Raw genomic sequence first — 18,024 nt, 5'->3', positions numbered from 1 at the left:
ATGTAAATCCATTTGGAAGGCTCGTCAGTGGCCTGCTTTAGAAGCGTTCACGATTTATCAACAAACAATCGCTAAGTAAACAATTTATTTCCATCCTAATTGCGTTAATTTTTCTTTACAGTTCTTTTAGAGTCTGAATCTTTTTCAAATTTCTCGGTCGCCTCGACGAAAGTGCGCCAGATCATCATTTTGCCATCCGTTTGATCAATCTGAAAAAAAAAATGCTTACCCAAAGGCCCATATTCATGGTATAATAATATACTCCACCTGGCTCTTCGCGTCTTTTCGTGGTCACGTGACTGACACAAGCCTACGTCATCATGCGATAGCGCTATATTATTGTGCGATAGCGCTATATATAGCGGCCATGTTATCGTGACGTAGGTAGGCTTGTGTCACTCTGGGAAGAGAAGACCATGTTATATTAGACTATGCCCATATTGACTTCCCAATCGTTTCCAATCCTGTTTGTTCCTACAGGTCCTTGACCCCGACGAGCTTCCTCGGCGGGCCCGCTACACCATCATGGTGACCGCCTGCCTCCTGCTCTTCCTCTGCCTGCTGTTAGTCGGCGTCACCTTGCGGATGGCGCCTCTCATCGATGATATGGGTAAGTACATAATTTAGGTGTTCCCACAAGGCCCAGGGCCCTACTGAGCTGCCTAGTGCCAAAAAGAATAGATACGGAGTTATACTTATATATCTCTGCTAGTACCAACCAACATTACTGATGGGCCGTCGTAAACTTTTTAAAATTGCGAATAATCCACAAGGGTAAGATTTCGAAAACTTCTTATAATTTGTATAAGAATCGTTTCCTGTAAAAACTTCCTGAAATTTTCTAGAATTTTAATTTTTTCTCAACTTGCACATGCTGTTATTTTTCTAAGGGTAAAGACCAAATCATTATTCTGTAAAATATTCGTTATGCCTTACAAAATTAAATGAAATAGAATTCACAACAAACGATTTCCTAGCAGTGGCAGTGGTTTCTTTGATTTGGCTGTATCATATCATATCATAAGTGTAAGATTACTATTAAGCATTATAAGTTATTAACTCGCCCTACAATTAAGCATAAAAAACCTTCGAGTCAACATTGTAACTGAACAGAATATACCGGATTCATCTGTCACATACACTAGATGGGACATCCATGGCGTGTCGTACTTTGGACAAGTACAATTATTTTAATCTCAACTTAGGTTATGAAATTAAATACAAGTTTAATTTCCTCTTAATTTATCTCAGTTAAATACGTACATGTTATTTTATCGTTCGAAGGAGAGTATTGATATTGATATTTATTGAAATCAAATTTTACAGCATTACAGTATGTACTCCGGTTGTAATTTTTTACCATTGGATAATGGACATTTTATAAAGAACTAATCAGTGTTGGCCGAAACGTTAATGCAATTGAAAATTCTTAACCATTATCCATTATCCAGTACAAATTGAACCGTCAGCTGTAACCGTCCGATACCGTTTACGGTTCAATTTGTAATGGTTAATGGTCAATTGCAATTAACGTTCGGCCAACACTGGAACTAATAAACGCCTTGAAATCCATTTCCAAGTCTTCACATAAGCTTCATAATGGAAAGTCTTTGGGAGGTTGTCTGTGAGTCAAAGTCTGGAAATGGGGAAACGGTTTAATATTTTCCCTCTTTTCAAATATCATCGTATATTGTATGCGGGACTTTTATAATAAGAATATTATGTAGGGAATACACGTGGGCCCTTTTTTCTTATGTGTTCCTATTCTTTATATTACGTAAGTATATTCTATTTGTAGGTAGCAGAGTGAACAGTTAAGGGCCGTGGTAAATATTCACTCATTTTGCCTTTAACCTTTTAACCGCCAGCAATTTTTGATCGAGCGTGCTCGTGTCGCCACCGACAGTAATTGTACCACGCGGAGTAAGGTTGGCATAGTTACGGGAGTTATAAATGTGCTGTAAAAACCAAATCAGATCTTTGTCTTATTTATCAGACTTTGGCGAAATGAGCTGGATATGTAATGTCTTATATATCAGACTCTGGCGGTTAAAGGGTTAATACGTACCTATGACTATATGCCTACGTCCTTGCGTATTATATCTTTTTAGGGTTCCGTACCCAAAGGGTAAAACGGGACCCTATTACTAAGACTTCGCTGTCCGTCCGTCCGTCAGTCCGTCCGTCCGTCCATCCGTCCGTCCGTCCGTCTGTCACCAGGCTGTATCTCACGACCCGTGATAGCTAGACAGTTGAAATTTTCACAGATGATGTATTTCTGTTGCCGCTATAACAACAAATACTAAAAACAGAATAAAATAAAGATTTAAATGGGGCTCCCATACAACAAACGTGATTTTTGACCAAAGTTAAGCAACGTCGGGAGTGGTCAGTACTTGGATGGGTGACCGTTTTTTTTTTCTTTTTTTTTTGCATTATGGTACGGGACCCTTCGGGCGCGAGTCCGACTCGCACTTGTCCGGTTTTTTTTTATTAAGACTTGTGTCTTACTGAAGCTAAGTGGATTACATAATATTATAAGTGAATATTATCGTATATCTCTTTTATACTTGATTTGACATCATCTATTTTTTGCAAACACAATCGCGAGCTGCATTTAAAACAACTTAAATTATTTCTCTGATTTGTTAAAGATAAAGATAAAGATTTTTTATTTGCAAGAATACTTATTCTAGAATACAAAGGTGATGTTTTGTTATGTGGTATGTACAGTATTCAGTCGCACACAACGACATGCAAATTTTACAAAAAATATTTATATATTTACTAATTACTATTAAATATTGTAACCGATTAAAATTAAAATATTAAATGTCATAATAATTAATTAGTTAATAATAAAAATAGTTTATATTAAATACTTTCATGCAAATTATATTCTAAATATTCCTTCACGCTATAGAAACAGTGCTCTAACAAAAAATAGTTAATGTTTTCTTATATTCCATAGCGTTTAGTAGCTTTATACTGTTGGGCAAGTTGTTGTAAAGAACTATGCACATATTGTAAGCATTCTTCTTATATATATCTAAGTTGCATCGAGGTTGGTGTAGAAGATTCTGATATTGAGTTCTCTGGCTTGAGAAGAATTCAGATCTCATTTTAAACAAATCGGGACGGTTTTTTACAAGTAAACATGCTTTTTTAATATACATACATGCTAAAGGTAATATTTTTAATTTCTGAAATAGTGGTCGGCAGCTATCAATTACCCAGGCTCTCAATATTGCACGGACACATTTTTTCTGCAATATAAATGCTCTTTCGATATCTACCGAATTTCCCCATAGTAATAGCCCATAATTTAGCACTGACGATACCACACCGTGATAGGCTGTGACAGCTGCCTCAAAGTTAACAGTATTTCTTAATTTTCGTATTGCAAAGACGAACCGATCTAATCTACTACACACCGCATTTACATGTTCCTTCCAGTTTAGATGCTGGTCAATGAATAATCCTAAAAATTTAATATTTTCACATTTTGATATAGATAAATTATTGTAATTGATATTTAATTGAATTGGATTACTATTATATGAGTAGAATTGAATAAAAAATGTCTTTGCCAAATTGATATTTAAATTATTTGTACATGTCCAATTGTTAATGTCAGCTAGTGCATTATTTACAATAGTCTCATATGTCTCAACTTTCTCACCCCTTATGAGTAAAGTTGTGTCATCTGCAAAAAGTATACATTTACGAGCCCCGATGCATATGTTTTCGTCAGGTGACCCCATTTTTTGAGGTTCTCGCGTTTGTTCAAAACTAATGTTTTTGTTTAATAATTACTAATATTTAATGCTTATACTAATGTAATTTAATTGTATATGGTAATACTCTGCAATAACTAAATCCAAATACAAGAAATACCGTTTGTACTGAAAGAAAAAAAAAATGATTTTATATATTTTTTTTGACGGGTAGGATTACAACATATGTGAAAAGGGCTATTACCAGGGAAAACAATAGGGCTCTGCCAATGTACTGACAATTTTGTTTCGAGCCCATGCATGCAGCAGTGCTGTAAGAGAGGACAATATGATTTGTACAACGTTTTTGAAAAGTCCTTTTTTTCAGCAATAAAAGTCTTATGCAATTTTATTATACGATCAAAATAAACTACATTAAACATATTTATTATGGTTCCCATTACTGGGTCATTATATGTTCATGTGTAAAATTTATTAAAATAAACAAAATTGTTGCGCGGAACTAGACGAAAACATATGCATCGGGGCTAGTATGCGAGATAGCCCGAGGTAGATCATTGACGTATACCAAAAATAATAGGGGACCTAAGTTGCTCCCTTGAGGAACACCTAGTTGTACTTCACGAAAATCTGAACGATATTTGACTTTAACAAAACTCTTACCTACTTTTTCTATTCTAACTACTTCAGTACATTGTTTCCTTTGTGATAAGTAGCTTTTTATCCAATCAAGTGCAACTCCTCTAATCCCATAACATTCAAGTTTTGCAAGAAGTTTGCCATGTTCAACACAGTCAAACGCCTTACTTAAGTCTAAAAATATTGATAATACTGGTATTTTGCTATTCAGGCTTTCAGATACATATTTTACTAAATCAAAGCAAGCCAATTCAGTTGAGTGTCCTCTTCTAAAACCATACTGCTCTGCCTGCAATAGACCGTTTTTTTCTAAAAATCCCGTTAACCTTTCACACATTGCTTTCTCAATTATTTTCGAAATAACTGGAACAATTGTTATGGGCCTATAGTTATTCGGGTCTTTACGGTCTCCTTTTTTAAATAAGGGCTTCACCACGGACAGCTTCAACTGCTCGGGAAAAACCGCTTGATCAAACGAAAGGTTTATAATATAAGCTATAGGTTGACATATCCATGGCGCAATCAACTTAAGAATATATGTTGTAATATCATCATACCCAGAGCTCCTACTATTTTTAAGTGACATTATGATTTTAAAAACTTCTTTGGCATCAGCAGGTCTTAAGAATATTGAAGAGGAATAATTATTAATATTATTTGTTACATTCTTTGCATTGCTATTTACATTAGATTTCGATAAGGTGATGTCAATAAAATAATCAAATTAAATTAAAATAATCAAGTTAAATAATAAAGTGTCCATTTCTTTTTCGACGGCAATGACTTTATTTGAAATGGAGTACCTACCCATATTACTCTGATTGTACTTTCTATCATCATTTAATGGACATTTTATGAACACCTAAAGAGCTAACTGCGTGGCGAGAGCTACTCACAACCGTAGATGAAGCTGTTAGAAAAATAATATAAAGTTTTACACGCGACAAGTAACACTGTTTTATGCCGCTATTACCTGACTTTAATTTTCTTTATTTACGCAATAAAAACACGGCTTATGGTTGCTGTTTGAACATTGTCGCCTACGTACCTAACTTGATTAGGTACATTTGCTCTTAAAAAAGACTACAAAGGACTCTACTCGGGAGAAGTTTTCTAAGCGCAGAGTCTTGTAAAAAGCTGTTCTACAAATTCAGACTCAAAAGAACTCGAGTTCCTACAAACACTAGAGGCTCGGACATTGCTCGGACAGCACTAGTGTTAATGTAATAAACTAGTGTCGGGTGGCCCTGACGCCCCGGCCCCGGAACGGCCCGGTCACGGTGGCGCTCCTGACAATTAACCCCTGTGTCGGCTCGCTCCGGCCCGCCCCGGTCCGGCCACGGCCCGGTCTAGCGTGAGTTATCCTTAAGGGTTATATACAAGTTCTGTAGATACAATCCACTTTTGAGTTTGGGTGTTGCCGTTAAAACTTGACATGTGCTACAGAAACTGCATTTAAGTTTAAGACGCGTGTCATAGTGATGGCCTCACAAACTTATATTATCCGCTTCGCCTCCTTCGTAGGCTATCAGATTCAGGTGAACGATGGAAAGCGAATAAATAAAGGCACGCCTATACTTGGCACCTTCAACTTTATTTTAAGGTAATAGATTGCAATAACTGGTATTTTCAGTGTCAATTATTTGAAGCAATGAAGAGACGTTTTTCACATAGATTTTCGTATATTGACTCGCCTGTTGCGACGAAATGCAATCAAAAGTTTTCTCATAAGGCAATCAGTTGATAGAGTCGAAAAGTGGTAAATCACTTTCTTGGCTGACTGTACAGAATATTCATTACAGCGATGCTTAGACAAGGTCGTATCAAAATGAGATGTAAACCAAATGAAATTGGTAAAACAAAATCAGCGTCCTGGTGTGCTGTGAACAGAGTTAATTGAAAACCAAAAAGTTATTACGATTTTCGTCAAACAAATAATTATTTACTCGTACTTAAAACGTGTATACTGTATATTTGTGTGTAGATTTCATAAACGATTTTGCAACACCTGCTTGACTAAAATTCTCTGATTTCGCTACTCAAAGGTTGTCTGGAAGAGATGGCTGTTGAACGTTATGACCGCCAGTTGTCTGCCTTTAATCAATTGAGTTTCACTGAAACTGTTTTCTTTGATGTGTGCAATAAAGTTTAATAAAACCCAGTAAAAATCCTAAACAACATTTGGTAGCCGATGTTTACTGGGTAAGTGTGTGTCGGGCGAGCCTTCACGACCGCAAGGGCTGCTAATCCGATCACGGGTTTCGATGGCCGAGTTTCGGAAATTCACTGTTCGCTGGACAAACCGCGATAAAACCATTTCGTTTAGGTATAATCTCGTCTAAGAAATAAGTACGAGTACGTAGGTATATCGAGATTCGTTATTGTGTAACAGAATTTTTCAAAATCACTTAATGACCCTAAAATATTTAAATTAAGCGATAAGATAATTATATACTTAGTCGGTTTTTACAAGCTTTTATTCAACTTGCAATGTAACTATGTACATAGTTATGTATGTAAGTATGTATATTTGTAAGGGTCAAATCTTAAAAAGTTAAATTTGACCCACTTCCCGGTTTTCCGATGAAGGTGAAAATTTGCTTACATAGATAGTTATTATGTAAGTCTGGTTACAATGCAATATTACGGTACCATTGAGCTGATCTGATGAGGGACACAGAAGGTGACGATAGGAACTTTGTGATAAAACAACGCAACCTAATTGTGTTTCGTATTTTTAGAATTGTCTTGATGAATATTCGTTGCCTGTGAAAAGAAAAGTACAGTCAGTGATAAAATAAATAAATAAATATTACAGGACATTATTACACAAATTGACTGGGCCTCACGGTAAGCTCAAGAAAGCTTGTGTTGTGGGTACTCAGACAACGATATATATAATATATACATACTTAAATACATAGAAAACAACCATGACTCAGGAACAAATATCTGTATCATCATACAAATAATGCCCTTACCAGGATTCGAACCCAGGACCATCGGCTTCATAGGCAGGGTCACTACCCACTAGGCCAGACCGGTCGTCATTGATTGATATAAAAGCTTGTACCAAAAAAGAAATGTTTGCTAAAAACTTATTTTTTAACTATAAAGTACTACCTACTAAAACTATGCCATGCATTTTCTATGCAAGATACTGATGACCGTTCCATACTATTTTCTATTAGTTACTGCTACATGGATTATATAATTGACTATAGAAAAGTTTGAACACAGTTAAGGAATTATTGCAGTTTTTAATCATTTACTATTTTCATAATACATTTGAGATGGTTTCAATTTTATAAAATAGTGACATAAAATCCCTGGGCGAAGCGCTGGTGGCCTAGCGGTAAGAGCGTGCGACTTTCAATCTGGAGGTCGCGGGTTCAAACCCCGGCTCGTACCAATGAGTTTTTCGGAACTTATGTACTAAATATCATTTTCTCAAACATGCAATGAAATATTGATGTTATGTTCCTTATAATAGGCTGCGAAGTATGACGTTTCAGGTGCGGCTAGGACAAAAGGTCGTTAATGGAATTTCATACACATCTTGCAGGCCTAGGCCGGCAAAGTCCTCTTTTTTAATTTTCAATTCACAGATATTTGTGACACAGCATCGTGGCATTCATCCATTAAAAAAAAACTAGAGGCAGTATTTGCTTTATGGTTCGTAATGACACTCTGCCACTACGCCTATAAAAAAAAAACAAAAAACAATGTTTGCTATAATTTGCACTTTTATTTGTATAAAATCAACATAAACTTAATAAATAATACATTCTATAATTTTATAATTTTAAATTATAAATTTAACTACACAAATAAAAACATTTAAAATATTTCATCTAAACGTTAGTGGTAAAACGGTCTACTCAAACACGCGTAGTTATATTTTTTAAATTGTTATGGAGGTAAAGTTGAAAAATATTCATTCTGTTTTATTGGATTTATGGTGCGTTGTTGATTTTTTGACTTTAATATGAGTTCCGACGAAATAATGAAATTAATATGAATTGTAATCGTAGGTGTTGGAATTGGCAGCGTAAGCAGAATTGATTTTAAATAACTTGCTGCCTCTGCCGCCAAGTCAAAGACGAAGTATGTATATGGTTGCTTATGGCAATTTTATTATTTGAGAAACTAAGAAAAATGGCTTACAGTTTATTAGAAACAGTTTTGTGGCATATTTTAAATGAATGTAACTACAAATTCGTCAACACTGTGGAAATTATAATTCTTTACTCCTTGTATAAAGCAACGATGTATGTGAAACATGATATCAATATGAAAGACTATGTAAACTTATGTGACGAAAACGACAGTCAGACGGATACAAGGCGAAAAAATCAAAGATACATGAAAATATACGGGTAGTAAAAATACACGACTCGTGTAAAACATACGCGTGATAATGATATAGGTACGTGTTGGTTATATTTTGGGTGTAGTTTACTTTTAGTTTTTTCTATAAATAAAACTTGGGTTTCGTGGATTTTTTATTTCATTTATTTCATTGCATGTTTGAGAAAAGCACTATACATACCTCGGCGGGAAATGGGGTTGCCCGCGCTCAGACCTATCCGGTCTATATGTCTTCGGCCGGCAACCCCTTTCGTCCCGGCCTCTGTAGTAATGTACTATTGATATTTGCCAGTCGCTTTTCGGTGAAGGAAAACATCGTGAGGAAACCGGACTAACCCCAATAAAGCCTAGTTTCCCCTCTGGGTTGGAAGGTCAGATGGCAGTCGCTTTCGTAAAAACTAGTACCTACGTCAAATCATGGGATTAGTTGTCAAGCGGACCCCAGGCTCCCATGAGCCGTGGCAAAATGCCGGGATAACGCCAGGAAGAAGAAGAGTGACATAAAATCCCTAATATTGTAACGATGATCAAAACTTTATTATACTTATGCACTGTTGATTTCTTTTTCTCCCTTGTTATTGTAATTAGTACCTAAAGCCCCAATGATCACAATAATTACGTGTTATATTACGATTTATCATAATACTTACGTAATAATTGCGATCATGAATTTCAGATTTCCACGGTATTCAAATGCAAAATAATCTCGATAGCCCGCATTCAGGAATAAGCCATATAATTCGAGTTTAATTCCCTTCCCTTTATGACACAGATATCCGATTTCATTAGCAGCGAGCACGTGTTATTAACCGTACTTATGCATTTATAATATTATTGGGTCAATCAACTATTTCTTGTTGTTATTCTGTCCCATCCAGGGACCGTTACCGGTATTCTGACTACAGGTTATTATTGAGGTATAACCGGTGTAATTTGAATTTGGGTATTTATATCACTTAAGCTCCGAATAGAGGTATTCGAATACCGGTATTCAATAGTGTTATCGGTTTAGCCAATTGACAACAAATACCACTATTTGATAGTTTACTCCTAAAGCTATTACCGGTAATAAGTAAGTGCCAATACCGGTTGTAGTAGTACCACGATTCGTTCCTTCGCTACTCGTCAAGGACGTTGTCCGGCCCGCTTGTAAAGTTGTAAATACTTAAGATTCGGATCTTAGAATGCCCGTTTTCATGTTGCTGGTGAAATTAGCTGTTAGGTGATGATTTTGACGAATACATTTTTAATAGCGTTCATTTGATTCTTTTAATTGTTTTTTAATTGTTGATTTAATTGTATTTTATTATGTATGTAGTTTATAATCTCAAAGATATGAGCGCTGATTAGACGTGCGCGCCGCCGCCATAAGGAGTACGCGCGCCGCCGCCGCCGCCGGTAGTTTAAAATTCGCGCCGAATATTTTTTTATAAGACAGTATTATGCAGCGTTAAAATATGTAATAGGTTATAGTCCGATAAGAAATAGTTGAAAATTATTGCGGGCGCCACTTCCTACGTAACTCTCACATTTTTGACGTAAAATACTTACTTAAAAATGGCAATAATTACGTACTTACGGAATTTTTCTGGTTATATAATTGAATTTCTACTATTTTATGTCGCACCAACACCATACTAAGTCATTATTTGTCTTATTACAACGTAATGAACCAAATAGATAAAAAAATATTATTACGGATTTTTTTTCCTGTGCGTTCATCAAGACATCAAGAGACAGACCCGATTTCATTTAAGAAAGTTCTTACGAAAATATTGATAAAATTACATGCATTATTGTATACCATTGTTCAGATGTTGCTGCATCCTACGATACCCCGCTAAGTTTGATTTAATGTTAATAAAATGACGCCAATGACTGGTAAAATTTTACCACCTACGAGCTATAAACTTTTTGGAAAAATATAAAAATAGTAGGTTTTACTTTAGTTCATAACATAAGTTGACATTATCAGTAAGTGTATTTGTAATTAAAGCAATTATTCTATAATAATTTAAAAAAAAACATGATATTGACAAAAAAAAAACCTTATGCATATAAAGTACTGTATATTCGGCAACGTCCAAAATACTAGACGTCTTTTCATTATGCAGCGTATCTTTTTATTTACACCGAACCTGGCAACATCCAACATATTTGTCATACCTATGTTTTTTTCGAAACTATTATAAATAGATTTTTTTCATGATTTTTCTACAATAAACAACCACATATCTAATAAGATAATAACACCGAAAAAATGATACTAAAACAGTTTTTTAAGATTTTTTTCCCTTGTCGATTTAAGGGTTAAGCATGACTTTTCATTATACGTCTTAATATTGAAAAGTTGAAAAATTCCACGCCGCCGCCGTGGATTTTTTGGTGGCGCGCCGTTGCCCAATTATTTTCGACCGGCGCGCACGTCTAGCGCCGCCCGATAGGCATTTAGCCGGCGACGGTTCGCCGGTCAAAATTGGTTGGCGGTGGCGGCGAATCGGCGGCGTAGCCTTGAAAACTTGGTTTATGCGAAGAGAATTCAAACCTTTTAATTTCAAGGATTATTTATTGAATTATGGTAGGAAAAAAGTTTTTCATGCCATGAACTGTAGATAAGCAGCACAATGAACATCTTTATATTGTGAGGTTACTGTTAATTGAATTTATCACTAATTCACTACACCTTATAAAACAAAGTCTCCCGCCGCGTCTGTCTGTAACTATATGAATGTATGTTCACGATGAACTCAAAACCTACTCAACTGATTTTCATGCGGATTTCAGCTATCAATAGAAAGATTTTTGAGGAAGCTTTAGTTTAGGTGTACAATTTGTTAAGGTTTTGTGTTATCCGTGCGAAGTCAGTGCGGGTAGCTATAGTCAAATATAATAGTTATTATATGTACGTATCGCCAGGAGAGGTGAATGATTACACACACTGCTCGCACAGAGTACCTACTAATCGCAAAAATAGTATGAATGAATCAATGAGTGAATGCGACTTAAACGTACGATATTAAAAGCCTATAAAAAAAACCTTCAAGAAACTTTTTTACAGTTGATATCAACTTGATATTGGTACGAAATACGGAAGCCTAAAAAGAATATTAATTTCAAAATCTCACTGTCATTACATGATTTTGTTGTTGTGTGCGTGACTTCAACTATCGTGCTCATACCTTTACATTCAATTGTTGAGGATATGTTCTGGAATAGACGTATTAGGTTAGACTCCATATCACCTATTTCTTATTCATTGACATTGCCTGGCCACCGAATCGCTAACTACTGCCACATGTTTAGCTTAAGCATAGACAAGAGAAAGCATGCAGTCTAATATATACTTATTAGCCAAAAAAGTTATATATCCGAACTTAATATAAGGTGCTAACAAATTAGCTACCAATATTTTTACAGCTGATAATACTCGACTCCTGGAGTATATTTAAGTATGAAACATTTAGGTTTTATGATGTTCTTTGAGAAAATTGGAAAACAAATTTGCTACGTAAAAACACCCTGTTAATGAGATAATTAAATGAGAGTAATGAGACCTCTTTTTAACTGGCCACTTCACGTTGATAAATGAAATGACACGTTGATGATAATGACCAGGGGTCGTACAAAAAGTGCGGATGACGTCAAACCACTTATAGGATGATTTCAAATAGTATTTTTAATTTTCATAAACAATTATCACTTATCATTTATCAACCTCTTTATTAAACGATATCGTCACTTGAAATGAGTAAGTACGTTTTTGACTGACACATTGTCAATCAGATGAACAATAAATTGACTTCGTTATTGTTTAGCTATTGTATCTTCACGATTATATTTAGCTAAAATTTATATTTACTAATGTATAAGAAAACGCTCTAAAATGTCATCTTTACTCGAATATTGTGGCAATTTTCCGTTTTTGGAGGTACGTGACACGGAAGTTTAAATACAAACTCAAACATCATCCTGTGTGCAAGATTACGTCATTTTTACGTCATCCGCACTTTTTGTCCGACCCCTGATAATGACATTTAACACAAACAATTGTTGGCAAAACAGAAAGTGTTAAACATCTTGTCAGTTAAATCATAGACAAATATAGTAAGCATAGAGTGCTCACTCCATACATCAGTTTTGGTACCAAAAAGACTATTATTTTCGTAATTGACATTTAGCATCGAGTAGCGGAATTATCAGTACCGCTACTTGATACTAGATGTCTCAAATGTCGCGACTCACGAAAATTGTATTGAACAACTATTTACAACTAATATTAATGCAGAAGGAGTTGAAAATAAGTTCCAGTTAATCCTTGTTTAATATTAGCTGAAAGTTGTTGAGCATTAGACTTTTCGGTCGGTGCAACATCTATTGTCAAGTAGCAGTACTGATAATTCCGTTACTCGATACTAATGTTGACTACGAAAAGAATAGTATTTTTGGTACCAAAACTAATGTATGGAGTGAGCATGAGCACTCTATGTATTTTTAGAGCACCGTACAGAACTTTGTTCACGGTGCTCTTATGGGATCACTTCGGTCTTGCAAATCGGTTAAATGCGTTTTTCTCAAAGACCGTTTGATGTAGGTACCTGAAATTTGGAATAGTTATGGCAAGTACCATCACTAACACTGTGAATAAGTCGAAACGGCTTATTTCTGATTTTAGGGGGAAATTTAGGGGTTAAGAGGGGTAGGCTGAATTTTATTTTCAATTGTAAGAATCGTGTGAGGTACCATTAGAAAGCTTGCAAAAAATTGAGTCGATGGACTGATTTTGACTTCATTTTAGAATGCAATAGTTTCGTTAAAAAATGCATTTAAAGTTGCAAGTTTTCATACAAAAATTTTCACCTCTGTCCTGGCGATTTTCGGGAAAACTATAGCTAACAGGCAGCTGACCAGTCAATATCCAACTAAAACGAGTATGGAGACGGCGGGAAAATTATCAGGTTAACTCTAACTTTATTAGTTTTTAAACTGCAGCCTGATCTTTGGTTGCTTAGGGCTAGCTAACTGATGCTTACACTGGTCATTCATATTAAGAAGTAGTTTTAGTAAGTAAGATCCTTACTTAAAACTTTGGCATTGAAATTTATGACTTATGTCTTTGATACAAAGTTTAATTCTACTTACTTACTTTTGTGAGATATTTCATTTTTTTTCTGAATAGCCTACTATAAGTATGAGAGAGTAAAAGACCTGCAAAATGCAACCTTGTTAGAAAGCAAATAAGTTTAAATTTCGAACGGGCTTTCCAACCAATGGACTATCGCAGTGTGCTCAGTAAAGAATCATATTTATTAATGGAGTTTATCAGTTCAAATTTAAATTAAGAATTCCGTTCTTCACTGTCGTTGTGTTTTTTTTTTCACATTAGAGCACATAGAGTTAGTAAAGCGAATAGAGATAATAAAGTCATTCAATATTTATTAACAGCTATGGCGTCATCTACCTATAGATTTTACTGAGAGTATCTGATTCGTGGGAACATTACCTATTCCTTTTCATTAAGTACCATTACATTTATGTATTAATTGTATAATGTACCGTAAAACGGGGTGAAAAGACACGATTTTCAACTTCAAGGACGATTTTCACCAATAATCCAAACGATAAAAGTAAAAATTTAGACATCATTTTATGAGTCTTGGTTAGTTCTTCAATTTTGCATTTGTGAAATCAATTTTGACCCACCCAATTCAGAGAAAATCAAAGAAAACTGCCTGTTTTCTCCATATCCTTAAAACGGGGTCGATAGACACATGAAAGAGGTGAATAGAAATAGGAAGTTTTACTTAGTTGTCATAGGCATCGAATTTGGTCATTATTTTGTTGATACTCAATTGGCATATAGTATATATATCTGTTAAACAGTTATTTGATACAAAAATATTTTTTCGAGTCTTTTAACCCCCAAGGCGTGTTTTTTCACCCCTTTATGGTATCTAATCACCCCATATGCGTGTCCACTGACCCCTTTTTCACGTAAAAGTGCTTGTTGATAGTTATTTGCAAAAAAATGCTTAATTGTAGAGAAAATTGGTGATATTATTTATTATTTAGGTACTACAGATACTATATTACCAGGTTAGCTTACTTTAACTACGTTAATGTCACTACATTTACCGCTAGAACAAAGTTCAGACAGGCTTCATTTCTTACCTCGGTGAGGTCTTCCTTTAGAGTCAAAAAAATCTAACTTTTAGGCAGTTTGATTAACTTCTTTTGGTATCAATGTAGAGAATAAATAGTCTACTATATACGTATTCCACAAAATCTGATTTTAGAGATGTACGTTTTTAAATATAACAACTTGAAAGAAAAAGCTCAAAATTTCTCTATTCACCCCGCGATTTCTGTTGACCCCGTTTTACGGTACCTATGTATATATTTGAACCGATCGGTGAGAGCAGCAACTAGATACTGTTCTGTTACGAAAAAAAAAATTAAAAATCACAATTCACAGTTTTTGGAAACAAAGGTAAAGTTGACGAAATATAAAGTAAGCCGATCTTGTTCAAACTTGTTTGAGTGACAAAAATGTCAGTTAAGATTTGGTACTCATGAATTCCAGTTCTACTAAAATATTTTTGCTTTTAAAAACTGATGTACAATAAGTCCAAAATTGTCCGGTAAGTTAGGTTTATATTCAAATTATACGCAATTCTTTGTAGTAACTCCGCCAAGTGGACGGAAACAGGTACTGGACGGCAACCTGACGCAGTTACCCTACTTGAACTAAAACTTAGACATTCTCTTTATTCATAATTCTTCTTAGGCTAGGGTTTTTATAATATGAATATAAAAGTAAAATATAAAAACACTTACAAAACAATAAAAAATACATATAAACATTTTATCATAAAAAATACACAAAAAAACCTAACCTAGGGTGCCGCCGGCAAACTTAGACATTTATTATTAGGTACTTATTTCTATGACTTTTATGAAACATGAGCAAATTGATTAATACTTTACGTTAATTACATTTTGAGTCAGAAACAAGCCTAACGTCAAAAACCGAGAAATGCCGAATCACAGACTTACCTAATTGTAATATTATTCCTTTTTGAGTAGTCGTGCCTGCCCAGTCTACAAGTTTAAAATACAACAATTGCGACTATATCAAAGATTATGAGGCTGTATGTATACCCAGTATTTTTGACGGATTTATTAGTTTTTCATGCTCGAAGTTGCCTGTCAACTCTGACGTATATTAAATTGTCAACTATTTTGGTGTTTGAAAGAATCAATAATTGGCAAAGTGCCGTGGCAGAAAAAGCCATTCTCACAAAAAAAGAATCAATAATAATGAAAATGTTCAGACAAGTGGAAGAATATACATACTTCAATATGTTATGGATGCTAGTTTAAGATGTAAAAACAACAGTTTAGCGGGATGTCAGTTTACGAAATGGTTTGTACAAATTACAGAGAAATTCATAATAATTTGTTTCTACTAGAAATGTGCCTTCACCAAACGTTTTAGATAAACGGTATTAGGCCTATATTATATAAACGTTCTTGATTTCGGTTGGCCGAAATGGGACTTACGATTTTTCCCCTTTTCACCTCCAAGATGAGGTTGATTGTTAGTGTTAGAAAGCTGTAATTTGGTATGGATATACAATCAACCCGACAAGGTGGTAAATAAAATCTTTAATCTCAAAAAAATATATTTAAGGTAGAAGCTTTGTAACTTCTACATTACCTATACTAGCCCAGAGGACTTTAATAAAAGTCCAAACTCCAAGGTCCCAGAGCTCCCAGACATTACCTTCTTATTTCCTAGTCAATAAAATGTACTTATGGGATAAATTAGTATTAGTATCCAAACTTAAAACCACCTAGGGATGTGTCGTACGGTGCTCTGAACACCGTAGTCTTGACTTCGTGCTTGGCCAATTATTTCTTTATGTGGTTAAATGCACGTAATGATTATTTTTAATTAATTTTATTAATATAATTTTAATTTATTTTTTTGTTCGGTAAATAAAACAAAAATATGATATGAAAAGTTTTCTTGATTTCTATTTAAAGTTAACTGTTTTTATATAAAGTACCATCTCTTAAAATATCGATACCTACAGCTTGGCAAAAAAGAGTAGAAATTAAAAAGTGGCAACATTGTAGTGTCGTCCCTTTCAAACCAATTTATATAAGAAAACGGGACGACACTACAGTGTTGCCACTTTTTAATTTCTACTCTTTTTTGCCAAGCTGTAATTTGTTAGCACCTTATATAAAAGCAATAAATTCCCGATCAAACTAATCTGCATAGCATTTGCAACGACAACGTGTGTAAATATCATCGTTAATGTCAAATTTCTATGAAAATATGACGTTTATATTATAATAACACTCCCTCACTTTGTTCTGTTCAAATCGGTGCAAAGTTAGCTTAGACAGACTCTAGTATCTAACAAGGTCACGCCGATGCCACGGCGATAGAGCAGTGTCGGCAGCGGCGACGCGAAAATTTTGGCGGCGGCGGCGGCGCGAAAATTTTGATGGCGGCGGCGGCGCGCCGGCGCGGCGCTCATATTTCATATGGAAATGTTTTCTGGGGTTAATTCTTTTCATTAATTCATTCATTAACCTCGTGCTTTGAAACGGTCGCAATTTCGAACCACTTGCTACGCTCGTGGTTAAATTATGAAATATTTCGCTTGTACTGCGATCAATATTAGCATGAGGACTTAACAACAACTTTAACCTCTTGTCGCAAAGTTTTTGGTTACTCTTTGATCAAGTGCAATGAATACCGGTATTAAATACGATAACCATTACCGGTATACTGAATACCTGTTATTATTGAGGTATTAATGAATACCGGTATTTCATTATGTCAATTAGTGTAGTTTAGCGATAAAGACAAAAACGGAATGACAGCAATACCTCTAATTCGAATATAGGTATAACATTTTAACCGGTATTCGTTTGACAGTTTATATACAGGTATTTAATAAAACCGGTTATACGGTCCCTGGTCCCATCAGCCAGGAGACAATAGTAGCATAGTTTCTTAAAAGAACTGCTGTACCATGTTCTACAAACATGCTTGGTAGATGTCCCATTATGGAAAGACCTTATACGAGTAACTACCAAAACATACAAGTTTGGTTCATTTAAATACAAAATAATTAGTATTTTAAGAGTGACCCAGGAGACCGTAACCATGGCAACTAGTGACAAGAAAAAGTAGATTCACCCTATTACAATCGTGGGCCATACTGAAAGTTTCTGGATTCTGATAGACGAGAAGACTTAT

At 34.9% G+C, this 18,024-nt stretch overlaps 1 protein-coding gene across 2 annotated transcripts in view; it reads left to right on the top strand.

Moving 5' to 3' along the window:
• The window catches only part of LOC134664441 (uncharacterized), a 220,111-nt gene that overhangs the window by 84,997 nt on the left and 117,090 nt on the right, over window positions 1-18,024 (top strand). For both annotated transcript variants that reach the window (XM_063521098.1, XM_063521099.1), the window contains exon 6: window positions 481-610. In XM_063521098.1, coding sequence (XP_063377168.1) covers window positions 481-610 — 130 coding nt within the window. The remainder of the gene's footprint in view (window positions 1-480; window positions 611-18,024) is intronic.

The sequence above is a fragment of the Cydia fagiglandana genome, chromosome 5 (genome assembly GCF_963556715.1).
Source record: "Cydia fagiglandana chromosome 5, ilCydFagi1.1, whole genome shotgun sequence".
In the NCBI taxonomy this organism is placed as follows: Eukaryota; Metazoa; Arthropoda; class Insecta; order Lepidoptera; family Tortricidae; genus Cydia; species Cydia fagiglandana.
The sequence above is the reverse complement of the archived record's forward strand: the minus strand, read 5'-3'. Positions and strand labels throughout refer to the sequence as shown.